Source organism: Falco peregrinus, chromosome 5 (genome assembly GCF_023634155.1).
Source record: "Falco peregrinus isolate bFalPer1 chromosome 5, bFalPer1.pri, whole genome shotgun sequence".
Classification (NCBI taxonomy): domain Eukaryota; kingdom Metazoa; phylum Chordata; class Aves; order Falconiformes; family Falconidae; genus Falco; species Falco peregrinus.
This window is the reverse complement of record NC_073725.1, coordinates 40,075,273-40,102,470: the sequence shown is the minus strand read 5'-3', so window position 1 is coordinate 40,102,470 and position 27,198 is coordinate 40,075,273. Positions and strand designations below refer to the sequence as shown.

General features: G+C 37.8%; 1 protein-coding gene across 1 annotated transcript in view; it reads left to right on the top strand.

Moving 5' to 3' along the window:
* LOC106113026 (pituitary tumor-transforming gene 1 protein-interacting protein-like) overlaps positions 1-26,970 on the top strand; it is a 34,402-nt gene extending 7,432 nt beyond the window's left edge. The window contains exons 3-8 of the mRNA XM_055803802.1: positions 175-227; positions 4,415-4,523; positions 8,326-8,434; positions 12,018-12,086; positions 18,494-18,540; positions 25,347-26,970. Coding sequence (XP_055659777.1) covers positions 175-227; positions 4,415-4,523; positions 8,326-8,434; positions 12,018-12,086; positions 18,494-18,540; positions 25,347-25,396 — 437 coding nt within the window. The 3' untranslated portion in view covers positions 25,397-26,970. The remainder of the gene's footprint in view (positions 1-174; positions 228-4,414; positions 4,524-8,325; positions 8,435-12,017; positions 12,087-18,493; positions 18,541-25,346) is intronic.
* Positions 26,971-27,198: the final 228 nt, after the last annotated feature.

The window sequence follows — 27,198 nt, the reverse complement described above, 5'->3', positions numbered from 1 at the left end:
CTGTATGGAATTGAATTACTGCACTTTCATTACTTCAGTCAAAATTGTTGTTTGTTATCTAGAAGTAGGGGGGGGAAAAGCTAAACATAATGTTAAATGGTTGGTGTTACTGAGTAAAAATAAATACAGAATCTTTGTGATTTGTGGTTTGTTTTTGTTTTTTTTTCTTTCTAGCATGCTCAGAGTTTTCTCAGAGGTCCTGTGAAGAATGCTTAAAAAATGTTTCGGTAAGATTTTTAACATCCTTTTTATTTGATGAAAATTTGATGATTTTTCCACTTAATATCAAATAGGATTGTTAGGGCTTGTCTGGCTGTTTGGTGGGGGTTTGGTTTTGTTCTTAGTGGTGAATCTAGTCAAATGACCTGTCATAAGAGGAAGTCGAGATCAGTCAGTTCTATTATCTGTTGGTTTTTTAAATGGTAGTCAGCTGGTGTGCTGGTTCCCCTCTGTCACACTGGATGCCAGTGTGCTTTCACTTTGCCAGGGTTGCTCCATGATTTTTCACTCACGGTGTTCCTCTCCTTTGTCTGGAGAGGACAGACTCTGTAGAATCTGAGCTTCCAGTTTTGGCGTGTGCTCAGTGCTTCCGTAGTGTGACTGAGCAAGCTGATGTTGCTGCTGGGTTAGACTCATCCTCATTTTGCAAACAGCACTTAGGTAAATTTCCATCTTATGAAAGGGCTAGATAAACTGAATCTTATGTGGCTAAAACGCCTTGCATTTCTTGTACGCTGAATAGGAGAACTAGGAAATTAATGTAAATAAACTAGAAATGCCTTTCTCTGGAGATGCCCCCAGCAGTGCATTTAACTGAGGTAGACTGGATCAGTGCTTTGTAGGTGTTCAGACACGGCATCTCCACTGACTACATCAGACCATAAGTGTTCAAGACTGCCAGGCTAGGTCACCATTCTGGTAGCAAAGTGTTCAGACTTCCAAAGAGATTGCAATAAGGTAGACACTAAAACAATAGATTTCCCCCAGCCCCTATTCTGTCCCTTACTGGAAACCTTTTTAACTTCACAGTAAGGTTTGTGATAAGTATGTATGCAAAAGGTGTCTGTCTCTGCAGAGTAGAAGAAACTTCCACATCTGAAGTGAGAGATTGCCCTGAATTCTACTTCAGATGCCACTGAAAAGAAGTATTTCAGGAATCTAAGTTTCATAAGCTACTACAAAACTTTCTCACAAGGGAAAATTGAGAAATATCTGAACTTACCTGTTCCATCCTTTTTTATGCATCTCTTGGCTTTTTAAGGGAAAAAATAGTAATTGCCTTGTACTGATACAGTTACTGTGTGTTATCGGACCTGTATGTTTGTCATCAGAAGCATGGCATTGTGTAAAGAACTCTTCTTCAAAAGTATAAAGTAGGAAATGGAAAATATGGGTCATTAAAGATGTGCAGCCCTACCACTGGTGTGACTGTCACTTCAAATAAGTGCTGCTGCTGCAGATAGATGAGTGCAACCTGAGAGTTCTGTGTTCTCCTTGGGAGAGAAATAAATACTTTAGCTGTGTTTTTGTACTGAAGACACTAACAGAGTTATAGATACATCATTTTTGGAATGTCAAACCAGTGACTGATGGATGATTTAGGGCAGCTGCTTCAATAGCATCAGTGTTAACCTTGAAGAAAGGAGTTTAGACTTGATTCAGACAATTTGCACATACATTTTAAAGAAAAGGCTACAGAGGACATATTAGCATTTGTGTGAGCAATACAGAAGCAACACATTGCTGAATTACTTTGTTTACTTGCTTCAGTAGAAAAAAACACCCTGGTTTTCATACTGGTGATACTATAGATAGCAGATAAAAAGAAAAATTAAACATTTGATAAATAGATAAAAACAATTCCAAACAAACCATAATGTAGTAATTTACTGCAGTTAAATAGAATTCTAATTCAAAAGGCTTAAATTTTGTTTATCATAATTATAATTGTCTTGGTCTTTAGAACTGATGAATACTTATTTTCTCATGTTTTTATCAATAAGTCCTGAGTGGTGATTTTAGAGGTGTGCTGTTGGTGTAACATCTCATTCCTTACAATATGATACATTAAAAAATAAAAGATAAGGGGTTTGGTTAGAGCTGTTGAATCCTGAAACTCAGTGTGGTTACCTCAAAGAAATATTTACTGGTATAACTAGTAGATTACCAGGTGTATTGAAATTTGTGAACTCTATCTGGTAACAGATAATGTGTAAATACCTATTGATTAACATCTTGAGAGCTTTCCCTTTAACTCCATATGACTGTGTAAAACAAAATACATTAGCACAAGTACTAGTAAAAGATAAGACTACATTCTAGAATCTGTGTGCATGTGCAGAACCTCAGCATTCTGGAGTGTTTTCCAAAGTGTCATCTTCAGCTTCTGAGTAGTCTCCCAACATGCTTTTCCCCTCAGCTATTTATTTTTGTCATTTTCATCTTTGTCCTAATAACAAGTGTATGGAACCTAAGTTCTTGTGGAAAATGGATTTTAGGCAAGCTAAGCATTTAAAAAAAAAAAAAAAAGGACCTAACAGCTGCTATAGGAAATCATGATTAAGAAATACAGTCCATTTTTTTGAAGGAAAGGTGGGGATAACAGTCACTTGCATACATCCGATTATAGAGAAAGAAGCATTCATTTTGTGTTCATAGTTACTATCTTACCTCTTTTAATAGTGAGAGTATGTCCTTAAAATGAGTATGGACTGAATTAAATCGTATTGTACCTCATTATCCATGTGAGACTGCTAAAATAAAGTCAGTGATATCTATCAGAATGTGAACATGCTTGCTGGCATACTCTGTGGAGGATATGATTGACATCCAAACAGAATATCTTCTGTCTTCAATTTTTAGGTTATGTAGATGAGTGTTGAAGTTAAGGTTATCACCCTTGAGTATTTAGGCTTTTTTTTTTCTGACTTGATTTTGACAATTAGTTCAATTTTTAGAATTGGGAATGATTCGATTGAAATATTTTTTTTTTCCTTTAGCCTCTGCACCAATCAGTAGCTGTATCAGATACTGCCTTTTGGGCTACTCATGGTTTTAGTGGTTAGATGCAGTAGCAGTAGATAAGAGGATGCAGTCAGCCTTTCTGTATTTGTAGTTGTCACCAGCATTATAGAATCATTCAGGTTAGAAGAGACCTCATGAGCTGTGTAGTCCGGCCTCCTACTCAAAACAGGCTCAATGTTACATTTGAACAAAGTTTAACAATGACTTTTAGTCTGCCCCTTCATAGTCATTATTTTAGAACTGTTAATTCTTATTAAATAATTGATCCAACAAAAATAAGCATGTTCTTATCTAACATCCTTGATTAAAATGAAAACCTAGGAGGGCTGGTTTTTTGCAAAGATTATTCTACATTCTTAATTATTTCTGTTGATGTGTCTTTGTGGGTATGTTTGACTTGTACAGTCTACCAGCTACAAAATATGAATGTATTTTTCTTGTCTCTTCACTCTTTTCAAGAGAGCAGTATCTACTACAAAACAGTTTCCTTTGTATTTAACGTTTTCTATCCCTTTAGAGCAAGATAACAGACTTTATGCAATTGAGGATGTAAAACAGCTCATCCAGGAACTATTCTTTATCTAACAGTACTATCAAGAACATCTCTATTTCTATAATGAATCCTGAAACACCCTGTTCTGTCAAGGATTTTTTTTTAATGTTATCCACAGCTTCTTCACTGGCAGAGTTGTATGGTAAAGGAATTTTGAAGGAGCATTTACTTTAACAGACAAAACCCAAACCTTATGCTTGATGCTTAGTGGTGGCATAAAAAGCAGAAATGTTGTGCTGGTATTGTAACTATAATACATGTAAGAAAGTCTAAATTTAAAAAATACCCAGATATGTAAGTGTGCACAAGTAAGGTACCCAGTGTACTTTGCGATACAGGTTGGATAAGGCTTTATCTTCTACTACCTTGCTGCAAAATCTCCTGTAGAATTGTAAGGATTCTTTGTTTTCTTTCTGTTGATAGTCACGATACAGGGCTGAAGTAAGATTGTAGGTGTATTTCTATTCTTTAAAGTTACCAGGTGTGTTAAGATTATGAACAGTTGGCTTCCTGTTTTTGTATTTCTTGTTAATTTCAGTAATTCTAAACCCAAAGCCACTTTATCATCAGGTATCCGAAGTACCTCAATATGTTCCCAAATGTTTTCAGGCTAGTGTAAATGTTTATTACCTGTAAGTACAAAATATACTTACTCACGATTCAGTTTGGGCTTACTTAGGAATTGTACCAGGACTTCTGTAGGTTTTACACTACAAAACACTTTCAATATATCTGTACAGTATTGTATTCATTTAAGAATTCTGTGTGGACAGGAGCACTAAATTGTAAACTGTTTTTGAAGATCAGTAATTTGGCTTTTTTGTTTCTTTTTCACAGTGCCTTTGGTGTTACACAAACAACACTTGTATTGATTACCCTGTAAGAAGCATTCTTCCACCGTCTTCATTATGTTCCCTTTCAAATGCTCGATGGGGAGTTTGCTGGAGTAGGTACTAATTCTGCTTTTGCTGTAGAGAATTATTTATGAGTATGATTAAAGTAAGACTACAGTTTACTAGAGCTATTTCCTGGTGATTTATTCGGAGGGGTCAGGGGAGGGGGCAGTGGTTATGATTATGATCTCTAATCTTCTGGGCTTACAGTTATTGTTAAGGGTCCTTTGTGAACAACCAGTGTAGTTATGCTGATCCAGTGGCTTTAAAACATCTATGTAGTGAAGTTCTGTTGACAGTAAAGTCTAGACTGGGAACCAGTGATGTTGGAATATTCAGAGTGTTTTATGTACATAGTCAGGATTCACCTGTTTCTTAAACCATACTTCTGAGGTACAAAGAAATAAGGTAGTTTACCTCTTGACAAATGGTGCCCATTCTTACCTTTCTAAAACTTCTTAAAATGTTGAATGATATGCCTGGATCCACAATTTGTATAGTATAGTCCAGTGGCAGCAGTGAACCAATACCACAGGAATGGAGCCACCCAAATATTTTTGCTTAAACAACTGAAAAAAAAAATGGTCTATGGGTGCTGAAGGCAACACAGTTAAGGTTAAAAAGGAAGCTGCTGTGTGCTGCTGTAGATTGCAGTACTGCATCATTTAATTGTTCTTAGATTTCTTTTTGCTTTGCATGTTGCATTACAAAATAGTACAGTGCATGTGGTGCCGTTGGGGTGAAGTCTTTAGAGCTATTTCTGCAACACTCTATGTACAGATCTGAAGTCAAACTAGACTGGAACAGAAAATAAATAAGATATCGGTCATATGAAATGACAGCTTCAGTCCAGCAAGGCAAAGGCTTGCTGCTTTCCCTGTATTTGTTTGTGAACACCAGGAGGCTAAAGGACGAACAAGTGGGGATGAGCTATCCCTGGCTGTTAGCTGAGAATTAGAAGAAAGTTAACACAGTGCAGTGAGATTAGTCTAAATTAGAGTAGCAATAGGTTTTTGCTATAAAAATGGAGTGTGCAAATTTCTGAACACTACCACTTCATATAAACTCTGCAAACAGAGGGACTAGATTGTAGAGTACAGGAGAACTTTATAAATTCTTTAGTTCTTAGCTGAAGGGCTCTGTGCTTTGTTTTTTGAGAGAAAGCATTTATGCTTAGGCTTTTGTAGATTTTAGAGCTATAGAAGGTATGTAATTTCACTGAGAAAGCTTTTTTTTTTTTTTTTTTTGGAAATCGGGCTTTCAGTATTAGTAAATGCTGGTACTATGAAATGTTTAGCAGACTTTTTCTGGAAGTGTGGGGATTTGACTGCTGCTAACAGCTAAGTGCCCACACAGCTGGTTACTCCCCTCCTCCCTTGGCCCCAGCAGGATGGGGAAAGAACATAGAACAACTCATGGATTGAGAGAAAGACAGTTTAGTATGTGAAGGAAAAAGGAGGAGAGGAAAAAACCAAAACAAACAACCAAAAAAAGACCAAGTAAAGGAAATGGCTTACCATTGCCCACAGATGCCCATCCAGTTCCTAAACAATAGTCACTTTGGAAGCCAGATAGCCCCTCCACTTACTTTTTCCTTTACCTTGGGTTTTATTGCTGATTATGGCATCATATGGTGTGGAATACCCCCTTGGTCAGTTTGGGTCAGCTATTCTGGTACTTTCCCCTCCTGACTTCTTCAGTCTCTTACCTACCTCCAGCCCTATTCTCTGGGAGGAATGGAGTGAAGGGGGGGAAAGAAAATCTTGATGCTCTTCAAGATGGTGAAAACATGGGTGTGTGATCAGCACTGTTTTAGCCAGAAGTGCAAAACATGGCATCATACCAGCTGCTATGAAGAACGCTAACTTTCAGCCACACGCAGCACAGAAATGCATGTCCTTTTGCAAAGCAGTGGTTACTGGTATCTAAGGGTGTTCTTGGCAGTTTACTCCTGCTATAGAAATGGCTTCTACCTTGGGTGCTGTTTCTTTCTAGATGGAATGTCGCTTAAACACAGAATTAAAACTTTGTAATGGAGCACGCTCAGCAAAAAAAGTAAAAGTGGGAAAAGAATAAAGAACCCAATCGTAAAAAAACCCAAAAACCCCCAGATATGCATCACTGTAATAGATTATTTTTTTTTACAAATTATATGCAGCAGCATGCCATGAGAATATATAGTCTTACTGAGACTGTCCCCTTCAGACACAGCAAGAAAATTAATTACCTTGTGAGCATGGTGATGTTTTTTTCTTTTTGTGAATAAAATGAAGAGATGACTGTTGCTGAAAATGAAGGTGAATGTTGTAGCTCTCAAAGTCAAAAACAAATGACTGGCTCCCAGTTACAATTTTATATGGAATAAGATATGTTGACAGATTATTAAGCAGCAGTGAAGAAAAAAGAACACTGTAGAAGCAATGTAATACAAAGTATTGGTTTTCATGAATAGTCAGCAAATAAAATACTGGAGACAGAAATGCAGACTGAAAACTGACAGTCTTTCTGCACTTTAATAGGTTCAAAATATATTCTTTTGCTTCAATTAAATAGTATACTTTAAAATGGAGATTAAAACAATTTTTTGTTTTTACTTCACTGAATGGAGTATATTTAATTCCTTGGAACCTGCAGGGAAGTAACAGAGTGAGGAATGTGGTATAGTGAAACATGTTACTTTGAGAATTTACATGTTCAGAATATACTTTTGTATTGTAAGTAGAAACTGTATATTAATCTGTATTATAAACTGTACCAAGTAAGTTATAACACAGAAGCAAAAATATTTGCTGGGATTTAATCTTTGGCAAGATCTGTGAAGGATATTCCTTGGCCAGACATGAGTTGGTGAGACCTGTAGAAAAGTAATGGGCTCTTTGGTTTGTGCATGCGATTAGAGAGGGCGGACCCTCTGAACTTCACTTTCTAAATTTGATTCTTACCACTAGTACCCTGAAGCAGTAAAAAGTGTATGTGCAGGTACTTTGTATTATTACAGCAGCATGAAGCTGATGAATCTGGTAAGAGTTCAGAGGGATTTATGTGGGAGAAGACAGGAGAGACAGCTTCCCTGCCCCCTCACCCCATCATGCTTTAAAATAGACAGTGTGGGGAGAGGTGTTTAGTTCTCATTATCACTGTTGTAACAACTTCCTTGATTTCATTTTGCCCTTTACAGAACTCCTCAAAGTTGCATCTAGCTTTGCTTATGTCATCCCACTTTGCTTTCTTCTTGGGCCTCAATTTTATTTTTTTTTTCCCCCCCTAGGACATCAGGTTTCTGATTCCTTTTTTATGAATGCAGTCCTGTCCTGGTTTAGACCAGCTATAGTTGTTACAGTGTATGCTTTTAAAATAATACTCCCCTCCCCATTTGTTAATCGTTGGACGTAGATGATGACTTAGGAAGTTTTATGGGGAGTTTTATATTTGCTTTTTCAAATCCTCTGACGTTTTCATCTTACTTCATTTTGCTCTTTCTCTGCTACATGTGATGTGTGTACACTGTTGCTGAATCTATGTGACTTTTGTTCATGCTGTACATTGGCTAAAAACAGAGAACAGAACTGTGGAATCACACCAGTAGATAACATCAAATATTACAGGGTGACTTTTAATAATTTGGTATATGTAAAGAGTAACTTTACGTAATATCTGTTCAGTGTAGATTATGCATAGCAGCAAAAATCAAATGTGATACGGTGAGTTTAAACTGGGGTAGTTGCACAGAATTGTGTGTTTGGGTTTTTTGTGCATACAGAGATGAAAAACTGCTTGGGAAGGAGGGGAATAATTATCAGAAAAAAAAATGTTAATACTGGAGTCTAACAAATTGAATATATTCATATTTTTCAGTAAACTTTGAGGCTTTGATTATTGCCATAGCTGTTGTAGCTGGACTCATTCTGGTGTCTGTAGCAGTCTGTTGCTGTTACTGCTGTTACTGCAGAAGGCGTTCCAGGAGGTAAATACGTCTGTTTGTTTCCTGTACTAACTTTGAGTGCTGGTGTTCCCTACCTACCTACAATTTTTACTCTCCACTATACTAAGAATCTTTTCATTTGGAAGCAATTTTGGTCACTTTGCTTTATTTGTTTGAGACATAACAGAAAGAGGTGATTAGTGATGGTACTATGACCCTGGAAATTATGCTGGAATGACACTGAAGTGATGTTATGATACCATCACAGATGTGCTCTTTAAGCTATTGCTTTACCCTTCTACATTTTACACTTCCTTATTAAGAGTGGACATGAAATATTTCATGAAATAAATACTTGCTTTTTGTGATAACAGAACAAATAATTTCATTCAAGGCAAGCTCATGTTACAGCAAAAAGGGACCAGGTGGGTAACGAGTAACTGCGCAAGTGTTCTACAGCACTTGGTGTCCATGCTTCAGAGTTTGCCCTAGGATCTGTCAGCAGACAGTGTCTAAGTGATTAGCTGCCTTTGCCAAGTCCACAAAATCTAAATGTAAGATGATGTTTTTTTGCTCTAAGTTATTAAAAGTGGCTTACTTTCAAGTAAAGTAATACTGAAAAACTTAAATGTTCTTTAGATCTTGCAGAAGTAAGCCAGTAATGGCAAAGTTTTACAAGTCCTCCAACTGGTGAATATCCTTCAAAGGGAGGGAAATAGTTGATGAGGAGCTGAAAAAAGTGAGTCAGTCCTGCCATGTGAAGTGATCAGTGTTTATTCCTTAATGACATACCCGGAAAGCCCTGTTTATTGGGACACCACAATATGCTTCCTTCTATCGCTGAAGTTTTAGAGTCTGGGTTTCTGGGCAGTGTAGTTTCAGCTAGCACTGTTCTTTTTGTCCTTCAGTGCTTGTGTACACAAAATGTGGACCTTACTTCTTGATCTGAAATACTTTCTGTACTGTTTCAAAGACCTGTGATTAATTGTTCTTGTTTGATGGTTTTTTAAAGAGTTTCCACAGCTGTACAGTGTTTAGTGCTGACCTTCAAGCCAGAGAAATATGGTCCATCTGTGGCTTTAAGAAAGGAGAAAATAATTGTAACATTTCATTCCCTTCTCTCTTCCCTGAGGAAGATGCATGCACCTGTTTTGCTGGTAGATTGGTCTACCAAATCTGTCTCAGTGCAAAAATTGATAACACTTTAGCCCTGTGCTGATAAGCCCTGAAGCCATATAGAACTGTTTTAGATTTTACATAAGATCTGCCAATGTCCTCTGCAGAAGAACTGAGCTAGTCCCCTGTGGCTGACATGCCAACAAATAAAGCTTGATTCCTGTGAAAGAGAGATTTGTGCCAGACTTCAGTTTTAGTAGCTAAGTTGTCAATCAGTACTGTAACATCTAATTCTAAAAATAGAGGTTTAGTTGAAAGTCATCTTATGCCAGGACTCCAAAGGTGTCAAGCTTAATCTTCTGACGCTTAGAGGATTTAAAGGTCTTGTCAGAGTGGGGTCCAGCTTATTTCAGGATGTATTATTACACTGAAGCCTGATATATTACTGGCTTTAAAACCACTGATTCTCAGCAGGAATTCTTTTGCTCAGTTTCCTTGGTTTTGGGGATTCCTTTTCCACAAAAGAAGCTTTGTTTTTTAATGAATTGGAAGAAGGAAAAATTGTAGAAATGCTGTATTAATCTGTTTTACTGACTCTAGATGTATTGTCTCAGATCTTGGGTCTAACCTTGCTTTGCAGAAGCATCAGCATTTCTTCTAGGTGTTGGGTTTTTTTTTTCAGCTGTGGGGTTTCCGTGTTTAAGAAGCCATCGCTTATCTTTTCCTTGAACATGGAGAGTACTTAGGTGCATTAATCCCCACAACAGTAAAATAGCTGGCTTACCAGAGTCCATCCCTACCACAGGAATCCTATAACTGTTGGTGTGTTGTTTCAGTTCATTATTTTTTAAATCTTGTATTTGGACTTTTAAGAGTCTGGTTCCATGTACTTCAGGTATAACTATTCATGAAACTATGCTAAATAGACTGTCTGACTTCTTTAGTTTAACAACTACTTTTAAATTTGTATAATTTCAGACTTTCTGAATTTTGAAGCAAAACTCAATTGCTTCAAAGTGTCTAGAAACCAGAAGATATGTAAATTTTTTTAACTGTAGGGAAGAAATATATTTTACGAATCCTGTACCAGCGTTTTATTTATTTGATGGTTTTATATTTTGCAACACCAGTGCGAAGTGAGACTATTTGCAGAGTTACAATACACAGAGGTCTCTAATAAAGTAGTTTTGCAGAAGGGTCCCCAAGAATGGGAGCTTCTGATTTTCCTGGACAGGCTAACATGGGGAATTGACTGGTTTTACAGAAGGGTCTAGTGTTGTTTCCCGATAAAGGTGAGCTGTTCCATGTGTTTCCTGCTGCTAAAAGTCCCCAAGATTTTTCTGGGTTTTGTATGTGGAAGCAGAGGAACTAGAAGATTTGTATGTGAAACATTACATGGATTCTGAATTATTGGCTTTTAGTTAAATGACTAAGATATTCAGAGACTCATGGACTGATTGAGCAGATGGAAAATTCCAGTTCAGATTTACAATTCTGACACCAGAACTGGTAAAACATTTGACGTGCTGTAATTCACCACTGGATGTCACTCTTGCTTAACTTGTATGTTGGTTGCTGCAGATGTGTGGTACTACAACTGTTATTTCTCTGTTAGCAGGTGTGTTATATTGTAAATATTCATATCAAACATCTTCAGATAGTGCATTCAGTTTTGAAAAATGATTAGCAGCTGGGGAAGCATGGCAGGTGTCCATTCACTAATCCTGAAGAATTGTCATTAATTCGGTCAGGAAAAACCCCAGATAAATAAAGAGTTTGGCATTTGCTTTAGAGTTCTGTAATTCTTACATGGTCTATCTAATGGTTAAGTGAAGCTGAGCTTTCTCCAAGGCAGGTCACAGAGCTTAAGTGCTTGCATTCAGTAGGGCATATCTGCACATGCACAGTTCAGATGTATTGTGTAGGCTCAGTATTTCCCAGAATCACACAGTTGATGCACTCGGGTAAATCCTTGCTTGTTCTGGAACAGGGAAGACAGCTGCCAAGATAGTTCACACTGACTGCTTTCCTGGGGGCAGCTTGAGATTGGATAGTGATGGTAGCTGAAAAAAATAAATTGCTCTGACATCAAAGACTTAAGACCATCAATCTTCTTCCAGGGGGCAACAATGGACTTAAGTGTACATGTGTAGTACACTTACTCTAAAATGGGTGTGACACGTGGGGAAAATGGCAGGTAGGAGTCCTGCTTCTGAAACGATCTGCAGCGTGTTCCTAAGAGGCTCTAAATTGTCCCGTGGAGTCTGAAGGGCACATTACTACAGTGAGTGAAGCATTTGGGTATTATAAAATGTGAAAGGATAATTCTATGAAGTTGTCAATTATACTTAGCGATGAAATTTTATATGGCTGTGAAGAGGTATCTCAGGTCAGACTATAAATCCTTTTTGAAAATAAGTCATACAACCAAACAGTGATTGCCTAGCAGCGAAAGTACTTTTTCTTCGCTTATGCTTTCTTTCCTTCCTGTTTTTTTTTTTTTTTTAAGTAAGCCAGATGAAGAGGAAGAATGGCTAGCTAGAAAGAAAGAGGAACGAAGACTACAGTCTCTTCAGAGGTAAGTCTTGACAGCTTGATAATGTAGCTGTACACTTTGTGGTGATAAAGGAGTATTCTGCACTTTGAAGGAGTATGTGGGTACTAAACAAAGAGGCATTGTGAGGTTAGGCATGACAGTGTCAGGTTTTTACAATGCTTACTGTGCAATTTGTGAACCTGATTAGGAGCCTGTATTTCCATAAGTGATCAAAGAGTGAACAGGTGGTTGCTCACTGTGGCAGGTACTAGGAGTGTTCTGTGCCAGCCAAGAGCAAACAGGAGGGATGTGTCTGAAGTCTTGCTTAGTCTGTCCTAGACTACTCTTGTCTGTGGCATGAGTTAATGCCTAAGTGAGGCTGGGATTCAGGGGTAAAAACCACTCCTTGGATTCATTTGGTAACTGGTTCTTTTCCTTTTGAAATCTGGCTTGCAAAGGTAGAGAAGTTGATAGTGAGGTACCTATCAGACATTTTTTGGAAATAGAAAACTTTGGCTCAGATCTCACTTTAGACTACTTATTTCCACTTTTCCATCCTTTCTGTTAAAGCTATAGCACAGTGTAGAAAGAAGTGCTGGAATCGGCAGCGATACAGTGTTTCTCGGTGAGAACAGTATTCCTTGAGATGTAGTTTTATAGCTTAGCTCTCTAGTGATTCTTCATAGCTTTTACATTATTCTTTAGAGAAAAAAATTTTGTAGGTAGGACTATGATACCTGGTACAAGCCCAGTTGTACCTTTTGAATCAGGCTTCCTTTCGTGGTCTTTACGGAGATCAGTTGTGGATTAGCTTCAGCAAGGCAAGAAGAGAGTCCTAGCCAAACTGATGCTAGCTTAGAGCTCTCTGGTGTGGGTTTGAATCCCCACAGACTGACAAGGAAATTGACCTTGGATTTGCCGCTTCCTGGTTATGTTCTGTAAATACTTGGCTGCCAAGTAACAGGTGGGCACCTTCACTGCCTTGCCAGTGCCTGCTGTTTTCTCCTGAAGACAGATTGTTCATAGTGTGAGCAGGGACTGCAGGGAGCAAGGCATGCTTCCAGATGAGATCCCTTGTGGAGCTTTTGCATGAAGACATTAAGTTTCCTTCTTAAAAATGTGCGTTAAGAAGACAGGGCAGGTAGGCAAACGTGCTTGGTTTGCTCAAACTTGTTATGTTTCTGACTGAGCACAAAAGTGGGAGCCAATAAGGATCTCTTACAGATGTAGTGACTGTCACTCATGTCTTGACTGACAGGAGGTGGCAGAGTCTCTCATCTTTACTCCATGTAAATCTGTGATTTGGTTCTGAACTGCCAGGTTATACAAGCAAATACAGCAGTTGTTTGCCCTGCATCTGACAGCGGTTATGGCTTTGACGTAGGCACTGTGATGTTAGGAAGCAGAATAGATTCTTTTGTAATGGGTTAAATTGATATGTCCTTAACCCTGTACAAAATTCCTAAACTTCTTGGCAAGAGAAGGAATTAGAATAGGATACAATGGGGACATTTAACAAAGAATTTTTCAGAGCTTCACTTAGTTTGAAGCTTGAATGATTAGTTTTGGTTTTGTAATTTTTACTTACTTTGGTTTTAAAAGCTGTTATGTGCTGGCAGTTTAATATATCTATTTCAGTTTTCTGGTAGCTGTGTAATAGTTTGGTAGCACTTAAACTTACCCAATTGTTTTTGTTTCCCACAAATTCTGTTTTTAACAGTACAGACATACTGCTGCAGTAATGTATATTCTGTATTTGTACTTGTTCAGGAAAGCATAAGCTTAAAAGTAACTTTTTGCAGAGGGAAGATGAGATTTATATATCTCAGTGTAGTTGAAGTAAAATTGCTGTTTTGAAAAGATGTATATTTAAGTGTATTGGTGCTACTAAAATCCTTTAGATTTTGTGTAAAGACATTCTACTTCTGATGTAACTGTGAGCTGCAGATGCAAAGAACATACTCTACGTCTCTTTCATGGCCAAAGCACAACATTCCATAGCTCTATGCTATGCCAGATTTGTTTTGCAGAAAGCTATTCACATTTCTGTGAGGTTTTTTGAGGGCTTTCTATTATGTTGGATGAGTTCAGTGAACAGTCTCAGCCTGTGTCTATAAGATTGCTGGGATCCACAGGATGCAAGGATAACATGAATCCAGGGATGGGAGAAAAGCAAAGAAAGCATTTATTTGGGGACAGAGTAGAAGGCGGTTACTTCCCCTTTCACCGTTTCAAGGTACATTCAGACTTTATTCAAGAACAGAGTAGATGAGAATGTTTTCATAAACATCTTAATCTGTGAGCTGGAAGTGTTATGCTTGAATGTGCACAGAAAGGCAAGAAGTAGGTGGCCAGTTCAGGAAGTGTACTCGAGCATAGTTGTACCACGCAGTTATCGGATAAGTGATGTTGAAGACTTGCAGTGGATCAGAAAAAAGGGCAGTTTTTCACCTGTTAACCCACTTCTAACTAGTCACGGCGCAACAGGCAGAGTGCTGGTGAGAAGGTGATGTTTCTCCTTAGTGCTTTTGTTCCCTTCTAAAGAGAGGGGGTTCTGTGAGGAATATCAAATCTTCTATGCCAAAACAATGTGCCTTGTGGTGAAATATACACGCTACATTGTTCAGGTAAATAACACTTACCTATGTTTATTATAAATCAAAGGCTTATGACCGGGTGCATAGGAGATGATTGCATACCATAACCTTTCCACTGTGATTTGTGTATTAACTTTAAATTCTTGGTACAGTTAATCTGTAGGAAGTCCAGAAGATACTTCTGTAGTGTAGGGTTTGCTGTGCACGCACAGAGCGTGGTGTTGCACCGGGCAATTAGCAATGCAGAGCTAAGACCAACACTGTTCCTGAATTAGGTGTAGGAGCAAGGATCACTGGGAGCAGACTGCTCTGTCAAGAGTGATTGCTGCAGCCTTAGAGCAAGCAGCCCTCTTTTCTAGCCTGTCTCAGGAATGTGTCTGTGAAACAGAGAAACTGTTCTAATGGCAGGAGAGAGCTTAGCAGCAGCTCTGGCGTGTTTCCCGTGTTCTGAACATGCGTGCTTGTTGTGTGTGTGACTGGGGGATTTTGGAAAAACAGGAGGAGTAGGTCACTTGCAGCAACCAGAGCACCTCGCCCTACCTACTGCTTGCTTCCTGTAAGCCCTTAGGAGGATGAATTGCTAACAGTAGTCTGTCGAACAGATTAGTAGCCTCAAGCCACTTCTGACCAGCAAACTGCAGAGGAAAACGCTGTATTGTACTGTGTGGTCTTTCCTTTCTACAACCTGTGAAGTTCTTTACATAGTTTCTGGAAACAGTTGGATAGATACTCAAACAAATAGCATGGGAGGAAAATAGGCACAGCACTGACCTTGTGTCGGTCTGTTACGGGTTTTTTTCCAGTCGTATTTTTTTCTGTGGGATACAGCTATGTTATATACAGCTGTTAAGATCACTTGGCAAAAGAGAACAGGACTAGCGGGAGCTTCATTTCATGATTCCATTAGTGAATGGTAAAAACAAATAAGGAGGCCCAAGCTGCACAGTGTGTTACTCTTAGTATTTTTTGCAAGCTTCAAGACAATTGCAGCACTGGTATTTTTTCTGGCTTTTCAGGTATACAGTAAAAGTCTGCTTTGTAAGTTTATAATGTGTTTGTGTTAAAATTCAGTTTACTACAGACACTTAGGAAGTGTCTTTTTGGAATAGCTAGGTGGCTCTTAGAGTGAAGAGTGAGGGTAATGACATTGGCCCTCTTGCTTGTCTTCACAAGCATGAAACTAGTTGTCACTTCTGTGAGAAGGCTAAAAATCACTGGTTTGCACCTAGAGTGAGGGACGGGAGGAGAAGGAAACCTGGAATTCAGTTTTTGACTAATACTGAAGGAAAACAGGTATCTTATTGCATAGCTTTAGTCCTTTGTTTGACTTCATGTCAGCTCTAACAAGAAGAATAATTAAGTGTAGTGTCAAGTAGTGAGTCTCTTTCTGTACCCCCTTAATTATTTACAGCTGCAAATACATGACGCATTTATATGTTAGATTTATATAACTTAAACCATGATTTGTATGTTAGGAGTTTATAAACAATGAAAAGCAATGAGATCTTGAATGATGTAAACTGCCAAGTATAACTTGGTAGCATACTGGTAAGGGAGAACAGGGAGGGGGCGTGCCAAGAAAGAAAAGATTGAAGTTCATTTGTGAAGAACCAAGTATGGAAAATTATGTGAACTGTTAGTATTAGGAAAAATACTTTCTCAGCCTACAGCAGTGGGGACAACTTGCATGAAGAGCCAAGAATTCAGTATACAGAAGATGAAGTAATAACAGTAGTATTAAGAAACAGAACCAACTCAGAAGACTGTAAAGTGGCTTCAGTTGATCATGATGTAAGGTGTGAACAGTGCAGTAAGCCACCTCTGGGTGGCTGATTCAGTGACTGCCTGTTCAGAATTGCATCTGATTCTTTTCAGTTGATGTATACCTAAACCTTATATACTGTGCAGGGATTTAGTCATGAGTGATATGGTATAGTCGTGCCTGCCTGTCAAAGTTTGAATGTTTCACAAATATTAATGGTTTTACTCTTCAAACTCAAACAATGTAAGTATTTCAGATGTTTGGTAGTTTTGTTTTGAATAGCCTAGGGAACTATCCTAAAGTGTTGCTAATATTTTAAAGCCTACACAGCCTAATTTCCCACCCCCTCCTTACCCTTCTTTTGCAGATATTTAGTGCTTTCTGTGTTCAGGGCAGATTCAGACTGTCTGCTGAAGTATTCGGATTTCAGTTGAAACTGCAGCAGTGTGTCTCCATTATTTCACACAGAGCATGCACACCAGTGAATAACATGCCATTAGTACCACCACTAAAAAACCTGTTTTGAGGTCACATGATACCACATGGAAACTAAACAGAAATAAGGTCTGATTTTATACAGGAGAAGGCTGCTTTAAGCAGAATCTCTCTATTCTCTTCCTGAGATTCCTTGCCTTATGTAATGTTGTCGTCTTGCGCAACACAGAAAACAAGAATACTGTGGTCAGGTTACCCTCAGTAGGTAAGCTTGACTAGTTGTCTTCCTGTTCTCCAGCTTCTCATTCCTGACTTCCTTCATCTACATGAACTCCAATTCATCATTCTGATTCCCCAGTTCCTCTTCCTCCTGCGGTTTGGCCAGGTTGCTTTGTTTTCTGTGCTGCCTGGGCTTAATAGTGAAAGGGAATGTAAGGGAGGTGGGTATCTCGGGGAAATAGTAGTGGAGGGTTTTGAGTCTGTCTTGTTTGGGGTTTTTTTAATCATGCTTTTATCTGCATGCTTTCCAGAAGTGCAGTTGCAGGGAAAGGCCAGTTCAGCCCTTTATCCTGTAGGAAGCAGATAATTGCTTCTGAGGACACACAGGATCTGATTAGCAGTAGAATTGTTTGGAGATGGAATATGCATAGGGCAGATGGGATCTTTGCTGAATTAAGCTGTCGGTGCTTAGCAGCTTTCTGCTGAATATGTGCAAATTAGAATTGGGTAAAAGTCACAATTTGTCTAGCTGGGCTGAATTTTGATAGGGGCAACAAACACTTGGGTTTTTTTCTGAGGAACATTGTTTTGCCAAACTTTATCCTTTCATCAAAATCTATAGATCCTGGATCATCTTAGTGAAACAGTTGTGTGGGAACTTTTTGTTTGCTTTTAAACTAAGCAAAATAGATGCTCCCTTTGAAGTACAGGAGAACTATCTGAGGAATGATGGAATGATTTCCATTTAAACTTCCTTCATTTTTTTTCCTCCCTTAACCTTTGAAAAGGGGAGAGGATGAAGGGGAAGAAGAAACTGGCTGATCAGACACTTGGTTTACGTGAATAATTTGTTTGGCAATATTAGATAGTCTTGAAAACTGACTTATAATTAGATGACATAGAGGCATTCAATTTTCATATAGCACATTATTTTATTCTCTGCATGGATACCATGCTAGATCTTAGAAGTTAGTAGTTTTCACTTATACTTGCTGTACTGGTTAAACAAAGAAGTAATATGTTGAATTAGGATTCTGAAACACACTGCATTAATAGCTAAATTTTACAGTTATGCTCCTTGCTGGGAAAACAGAGAATCTTCCAATATTGTGCCTTGCTTGTTATGTATAGATGAATACCTCTGTGTGTATGTGTACATATATATGTGGATGCATTACTTCAAAGAAAATACTGGTGTTTTCTGTATATGCTTGCAAATAAATCTTATTTTGACATTATTGATTAGTGAAAAGTTATAGGGAATCTTAAAGATACACATTTTATCTATATTCACTTTATGTAACTGAAAGTGATTTTTTTGAGATTAGTCATTTCATACTAATTTCAAAAAATGCTGTTGTCTCTTTCAGATGTAATTACATTTTGCTTACAGCTCAAAACAGTAATTTGTATTCTGATACCTTTATTTGTTCCAGGAAACATGAAAGAAAACTGAAGCATGATGAAATACGTAAGAAGTATGGTATGTGGTAATCTTGTTTTGATATTCAGTACCTAAATTGATTCCTTTTTCCTAATTATTATTAAAATTCACAGCAGAAACAAGCTGCTTTATGAGCAGCAGAAGTAATCAAGTGCAGTTCCCTACTGATGCATGTCTTCTGTCACCTGAACACCTGATCCCGTCACTGTCATGCTCCTGTTCTCTTCCTGCACTGACTCTCACACTGGGCGAGAGAAAATACGCGGGATGGGGTGTTTGCTTGGGGTGGGCACTTATATATTGATTAAAATATATTTCTTTTTCTTCTTAAGTGAGAGTACTGATTTTGGGGAGTTGGTTTGTTCTTGAATGTGATAAACTAATCTAGTTGAAATTGGCTAGCAGACTCATGGTTATTAAAGGCGGATAGAAGATCATCAGCAAATAGCAAGCTTTTTAAATCTGTCTTAAAAAAGAAGGATGGAGGATGCAGCCTGATGTACAGATGAAATCTGTTGGTTTTTCTTTGGTTTTAAGTGGAGCTGTGGTCTAGGAGAAGAATATTGCAAGACCTGCTGTGTTGTATAGGAGGCCCTTATTATCTAGGCTTGTCAGTACTTGCATTTTTCATTTGATTTGTTCATAGGGTTAGTAATACTGTGTTATTCAGAGACAGTTATGCTAAAACTATGCTGCACTTTTTATTATGCAAATGACACTAATGTCAGAGAAGGTGATTCTAGGGGTCTGAACAGTCACTCAAAACTGTTAATTTTCATCCTCTTGTTAAACTGATTGGCAGAGTCTGGAATGCCTTCCTGAATCTGCAGCCTGCCCTTTGGCTCATGCAGCAGTGATACAGACAGTCTACAGGGAATCCTCTGCCTGGGGAACATCTGCAAAAATAGGCTCCTCTACTGGAATGGAGGAAAAGAAAACCACTGTGAAGCTTGAGCTGCAGGAGGAAGAATGTTGCAGAAACTAGAAGCGATATTTGTTAAACATCAGTCACAAGCTGTGGTAGTTTATAGTATAGGATAGTTGACCCTGTATATTCAGTTTTGAGAGGTTTGGGTGGTTGACAGCAGTAGTCCAGACTTTAAAAAACCAAGCGAAATCCAAAGAACAACACAAAACACCACACACTAGTTGAGTTTGTTCCTCCTTAGAGGAGACTGTAGGGTTAATCTCAACAAGTCTCAATCATTGGGATAGATCTGGTGAAGAACTTAAGAAAATGGCTATGTCTCCAAAACAATAGGTAGCACTCTGTACAGATACAGATAGAACTTTGGATGTCCTTGAGGCAGTGCAGCTAAGGAGCGAAAAAGGTCCTGAATTCGGTATAGCAGTTAATTTACCAAAGCGCTGTGTTGGGGTTAAGTGGTGTTTCAAAAGGCTGTGTGCAGTTACATTCTGCTTGTGAAACTAGTTCACTTGTTTCTGGATGGTCCTGTGTTTTAGTGAAGACAATTCTGTCTTCAGTGCTTAACTTTCAGATCTTAGCAGAATGCTTTGTTGAAGTACTTGAGTTCCTTGAAGAGTAAACTGTACAAGTCTGTGCCTCTGAATACCTACACCAAATTCAACAAATCTTGCTTGTAGCTATACTATGACATGAGAGCTTGTGTCATTTTTGCCGCCTTGAAGCTTGTTAGTCTATCAATGACTTGGAAACAAGTTCATACATTCATTGTGTTAATGGACAGTGTACCTTACAAAGAGTCAGGCATATTAATTTCTTCCTGCAGTTACGTTTTGCAATGCAGTTTACCTGCAAAAGATTGTAATTCAACTATAAAACTTAAATTTCAATAGCAAAGTTCTATATAAAATTTACTTGTTGACAGGTTTGCTTTATTGCATATACAATAATAATTTATATAATCAGATATATTTATTTGAGGCCTGGATTCTCAGAATTCATTTCTGTCCAAAACTCCTACATGAATAGTTGGCACATCCTGAAAGGATGTACCTAAGTGAGGAAAACTGAAGGACGATATATATAAATTCTGAAATCCCCAAATATTATTGCTGATGTATGTAACATATTCTGATAACATGCAGACAATGATAGTCAAAATAATTCAGTGGGACATAATAGATTAAATCTTGCTTTAGCCTTGGATTATCTGTCATCATTTCTCACTGTCTAGTAAATACGTATGTTAGCATATTAAGCATAATCTAATAAACTGCTGCAAATAATTACAGAGAAACTAGATTATTTTGCTCTTACGCACTGCAGAGAGGATTCTCAGTTAAGTAGACATGGACGAGTGGCAGAATGACAATGATTTTGTTAACCTGACTCTGTAGATTAAGATGAACATGCCTGAAATTTCAGTATTTGGTTGGCTTGAAGGGAATGCCTTTTCCCATTTCACCCACCAGCTTTCCTTACCCCATTTAAATGGTAATTACACATTTATAATGCATTGCAGGTGTCACTCTAGCCACAGTCCTTTGGGAGCATTGGAAGCAATAGAGAGCTTTAGCAACCAGGAATACACACTTTGAATTGTTTCTTTGTTGCACAATTTGATAGTATTTTTCAATTGCTCACATATATGAATGCAATGTGATTACACAAATTACATGTTGACTGTTAGAAAATTTTAAAGTAGAAATCAGAGTACTTCGCAGCTTGTGTAGTATACAAAGGAACTACAATTTAATTGCTGCTGCATTTGCTGCTATTGTATGCTCAATATAGCATTAGCGAGAAGCTGCTTTGTTATTTATTTCAGGATTTTGCTTGGTATTAGTGGAAGGATTCTTTCTCTCCATTTTTACAAAATTACTGCCTTTCATGGTTTTGGACTTCCACGCCACTTGCTTCGGTTCTGCAAAGGTTTTGATCAACTTATTTAAAGATATGTAATCCTATTGCCTTTATTTTATGTCAGGCGTTGATTTTTATATTCAGTATTTTGTTACAGTAAGTTTTTCTTCTGTTCAAGATATTTTGTCTTGACCTTCTTTAGTGTTCCAAATGCAAAGCAGGGAAACATTGTATCGCTATACAGTTAAAGCTATTTAGTTTGTTAAGAATAGGGTTGTTAATCTGGGGGTTAAAAATAAGGAGAAGTGTCATGAGGGGTGAAGACATGCAGCAAACTAGTTGAGGTTTTTTTGCAGCATATACAGTCTTTTGTAAATATTTCACTTGTTAATTCTATTTTTGGGCAGTACTGATATGTGATGAGAGTCAGATCTAAATTACTTGAGAAGCTGCATAGTTAGCATAGTATGTAATATAAATGAATCTGCTGGGAAGAGCTATTAATTTCTTACAGTTGTTTCATTTCCTACATATTAGGAGGACTCATTACTTCATACAAGCTGATGAAAGATACTTGACCACTGTACCTTTCAAAATTTTTTTAGTGTTTCTTAAATACTGCTGAGTAGGTCAAATATTAACCTCAGAATGCAGGTAAATAGAAGTAAGACGTTAAAATTTCTTGTAAGTGTTCAGTATGTCAATATTGAAGTTCAGCAGTAACATATAATGGACTTTATTGCAAACAAGACTCCTGAAGCTACAATCATCTAACTTTTCTGAACCTGTAAGTGTAAATTACAAGTTGGGTAGTCACTCTCATGTCAAATGGGAAACAGTTGAGAGAGCTCTCATGTCTGGTTGAAGGCAGCACATGAGCTGTAGTTGAACCAGACATGGTATCCAATTAGCATAGGCTTGTGGCTCCTCTTTGAGTGCCGCTGCTAGAAGCAGCTGTGGCAGCTGACAGGAGCTCTTTTGTCATGTGCCTTTTTTTTGTATGTGTGTCTGGATTGCTTTTTGTCCACTTACTGGAGCCTGATACAACTTCTTCAGTAAGAATTGGTGCGAGTGATGAGCTGCTGTCACCTTCCTCTCACTTGATATAATCTTACGATGTACTTAGAATGCTGAGGATAAAAGAAATTTAAACACTGGATGCAGATTTGAGAGCAAGGACTATTGGATATTGTAAAATCTGTGGTTATCCTCATTTGGAAGGAGGGCTTGCCATTTCTTCTGGAGTACCTTCTTTCCTGGGAGCTCAATTTCTGAAATTATGACCACTAATACTCACACTGGATTGACCCATAATTCTTAATGCCTGTTTAGTGCCAGTATTGTACAATAAAACAGATCAGAGAACTTGAAGTTACACATACTAATGCCTGATTGTGGGTAATTATACCTATTCAGTCCTAAATATAATCCAGTAAAATTAAAGCAGGAATGGCATCTGCAATAATGAGTAAAAGTGGCACATTCACGTGAAATATGAGGACTAGTTATCTAAAAGGGCTTTTGACTGAGTATTTTGGGGCAGGTGCAGATAAAAGTATATTTGTGCCTCAGAGTAGTACAGGAAAAGTTTATTGGGAACCTTACATCATCATCTGATTAATTTTAAATTGGCACTACTGATGTAGAGCATAGTTTCCATTGGATTTCAGCTGTTTAAGTGGTAAGAGAACAGTGTTTTTACTGTGCTGCTTTCAGACCTATGAAGTATCAGGTATGTATCTTGGATAAAATGTAAGAAAGGCGTAATAAGCACTTGCCAGGCTGTAGAGGGAGTAGCATGCAACCTAAGCTAATTTTGTCAGGGAATCTAGTACCACCTTTTGTCACTTCCGGAAAACTTTTTTACATTTGACGCCTTGATTTCTAAGTGGGACTTAATGAGTGCAGGGAGTTTGTGCAATGCTAATTGTAATAAAAATATGTTACTTCTAATTTTTATTACATATAAATATATGTAATCAAAATAATTTCTACTACTCTTGCTAATTTTCTGTAAATGTTGTGTAGATGTGTTTTGTATTTGGAAGGGGTAAAACACAAATAGTGCAAAAAATTTTGAGAATTGGACTACTCGGTTGTCTTTCAGGTAGCTAGATACATTAGGATCCATAGATCTAGCTGCCAAAGTATTAACTCTGGAGAAAGGGAGGCGGTGGGGGTGGTCTGGAAATAAAATAAATGTTTCTTCTCTGTATTTGGGTTGGGGTATTAACACAGGAATGTTATCTGAAGGCACTAAAGATTGAATAATAGGCCAAGGATAAGAGCTTTTTTTATAAGCTTTATATAGCTTGTCAGCTAGACTAATGGACACTAAAAATCCTTGTTTAAACACATGAAAGGTAAGATTAAAGTTTGAGAAGTAGTAACTGCTTTCTAGAAATTTAAAAATACAAAAAATTTCAAGGTCTCAAAACATTGTAGACAGGTAATTATTGACAATGCTGTCATTTAACCATATTCTTATTGCACAGATGTTCAAAAGATTATTTTTAAAAGCAGTTACAGAAAGGGGTAGTACTTTTGATGCAAGGTACTATACCAGGTAAACAAACTGTATTTGATGTTACCGGACTGAAGCTTTATGAATGTGACTGGCTTAATCCTTCTTTGACAAGTAAGGGCCGTTACATATGAGGGCTGGTTTTTGATTTTAACATTCTACAAATTGACTGCTTGTAATCTTGTAAATCTGAGGAGTTACAGGATTTCTCATATTTATTCCTTAATATTTGCTGTTCCCTATCAGGTAGGTAGGTAGTTGCAGCTACTGATACAATAATCAGCAGTAAGCAGTTGTGCTTCTTGATTGACATCTTAAAATAACCTGGCAGTTCAAAAGAAGTGCAACAACTGCAACGAAGTAGGCAATAGTATAGTTTGCGCTCAATGCCGCTAGCTTTTGACTTGCAGATAGAACACTGAATGGTCAACATCTGTGTGCAGGTGCACATGCAAAAGGTATGTATGGTATGAAAAGGTCTGAGAGGAGTTCTATAAGATTGGGCAGTGACAGGTGTAATCTTACACTTCCACTGTTGTGAATCTGAACATTTGGAATTGGGGTTGTTTGGTTTAGGTGCCTTCTGTCTCCAATGCCCTAAAGAAATGAGCTAGAGAAGAGTCTGGGCTTGCAGACATCAGTACAAAAATCTTGGTAGAACAGGTAGCAGTAGTGTTACTGTTCTTTCACAAAAGTCAGCCTCTGGACTCTTATGGGACTTCTTTATTTTCAGTATGCACATTTTCCTGGCTGAAATCTGGTGAAATAATTGCTGTGTGGAACAGCAATTGCTCAATGACTAATCCTTACAGAAGATGTTGGTTGGATGGCATATCCAAACACTCAGCATAATTGGATGGCTTTGCAGTGCTTTCAGTAACAGTATTCTGATAAAGTCATTAAAAAACTTCATGAAAACATACTGCAACCTGAATTAAGTGATGCTCTTGTTGTGGTCCCTGGAGGTTTTAGTGCATGTGGAAGTGATATTCGTTTGTTCTTGGATATCATTGTCCTATTGCAGAAATGCTGTAAGTGGCTGAATGTGACAGCTGGTAGTCTATAATTGAAGTAGAACTTAAGTCAAAGTAGCAGCATCTAACATTTTAAAAGGAGGATGATCTTACAGTGACTTGAATTTATGCACTGGCCAGTCTGAATCTGTTCTTCCTGAGCAATCTCTACACGTAGATTTTTGTAGAATTAACTGTCTCACAAATGGATTTTGTGGAGTATACCTCACAAATGAGAAATGTCTTTTCCATAGGAATTTTTTGCAGAGAAATGTTCTCCTCCTGCTAATGCACAAAATACCTGTTTGTGATTATAGTCTGAGAAATAAGAGTGCTTAAGAACACTTTAAATTTATTATTATACTTGAGAGTTTGGGTAATAGAGCAACTATGATAGGACAAGAATTGCCTTTTGGTTTTCTTATATGGAGTACCTATTACAGTAGGGTTGTCAACAACTCAAGATTTTTATGTAGTACTGGTAAGAAAATGATAAATGCAGTCCTGTTCTGTTTTACAGGTCTTCTCCAGGATTCCGATAATCCATACAGCAGATTTGAGAATGAATAAAGCTGAGCACCTTCCTGTATTCTGGAGTTCCAGCTCTAGTGGAAGATAGTTTGTTTTCATTTGCCCTTTGGGCTCTCTTGGTGTTTTGGTTTTTTTTCCCCAAAAGGTTTTTGATTCTTTTGCCTGGTTGTAAAACTAGGTGTGGATAAAGACTTCATGAAATGTATGTTTCTATCTTCAACCTATATAGAGCTAATTTTTTTATAAGTGCTTTTGAAATGTTTGCTGATATTTTTTTAAAGCAACATTAAATGTGAAAAATACTGTCTTTACTCCTCTTAAAACTGTATTTCATTACTTGATGTAGATGGTAGTAGTTACAATCATGTGTCTGAATTCAGTCTTAACTGCCACTTAAAACAGTTGTTTACATGTTCCTAAATAAAGATTTTTCCTTACTGTATCTTTTGGTTTTTTATAAAGGCAACATGGAAGCACGACTTCCCACAGCAGAAATATCTGAGGTTGGTATTGATGAGAAAATACATCAGTCACATTCTTACGTACTACCATAAAGTGAGAACTAGGTGGAGCGGATTTTTCCCCTCTGGGTAAAAGAAAGGTCTTCAAGAGTGTCATGTCTGAGGATTGAGAGAGGGTAGTGTATTTAACTTTGAAAATTAGAACTCGGTTGTGGAAATATATGGGTATGTACTTTGGATATATCACTGATGTGGAAAAGAAATTACTTCAGTTAGCAAAACTGGAAGGAGTTCATTCTTGAAATAAGCATAGACTGATGTTTCTTAAGTTTAGGTACATCTGACTGTGAACACTTCCTATGTAAGCTTAATGGAAAAAGAAAAAAAAAAATGCCAAGTTCACCAATGTTGACCCTAGCTGCTTGTACCCTGCCTCCCTACAGTGGGATGAGGGAGAGAATGGGAACAGCACAAGCAAGAAAACTCTTGAGTCAAGTTTAAAGACAGTTTAATAAGTGAGGGAAAAGGAGGGTCGGGGGAACAAGTCATGCAAAGGCAATCAACCACCTCCCAGAAGTAGACTTCTACCCTCCCCTCAGTTTTTGTTGCTGAGTGTGATGCTGTACAGCTTGGAATATCCCTTTGGTCAGTTCTGGCCAGCTGTCCCAACTGTGTCCCCTCTTGGCTTCTTGCCTGCCCTGGCCTGCTTGCTGGAGGGGGAAGAGTGGCAAAAATGAAACCTTGATGCTCCACAAGCAATGGTCAGCAAAAGCCAAAGCACTGGTGTGTTATCAGCACTGTTCTAGCTACAAATCCAAAGTGCAGTACTATTATGGGCTGCTATGGAGGAAGTTACCTCCAGACCAGTACCATAAAGAATGCAGTATTTTTTAACCTTTTCTTCTTCTTTTGGTATTTCCATAACAAGATTTATTTCTTGTCTTTTCACTGAGTGTTCTTAATAGCTTACCAATATGATGCAACAAGCAAAGAGTTATTCTTCCACCCCCAGTGTAATAAAAGTTCCCATTTATTCTGTATACTTTAAGTAACCTCCCTTGCTGTATGTTGTGCATTAAACACATGTACAGTATTGAAGATGTTCATGTTTTTATCAGTGTTTCTAAAATAAACATTTAATTTTGTTCTGTGTCTGTTGTTCCATACAATTTTAAATTGATTTGGTTTAAAAGAAGGGATCAAGTATGAGTTTGGGAGAACAGAAAGGGTGCACTTTTGCTTCTGCTGTTTTTCTCGCAGAATAAAATCTTTACACCTCGTAGGTGTGATGAGGTGAATTGCAGTTCATTCCAGTGCCAGAGAACCTTTCTCTGGTACAGTGTTCGCTTCCATTCTTTCAGTATTTTTACCTCTTTCTCA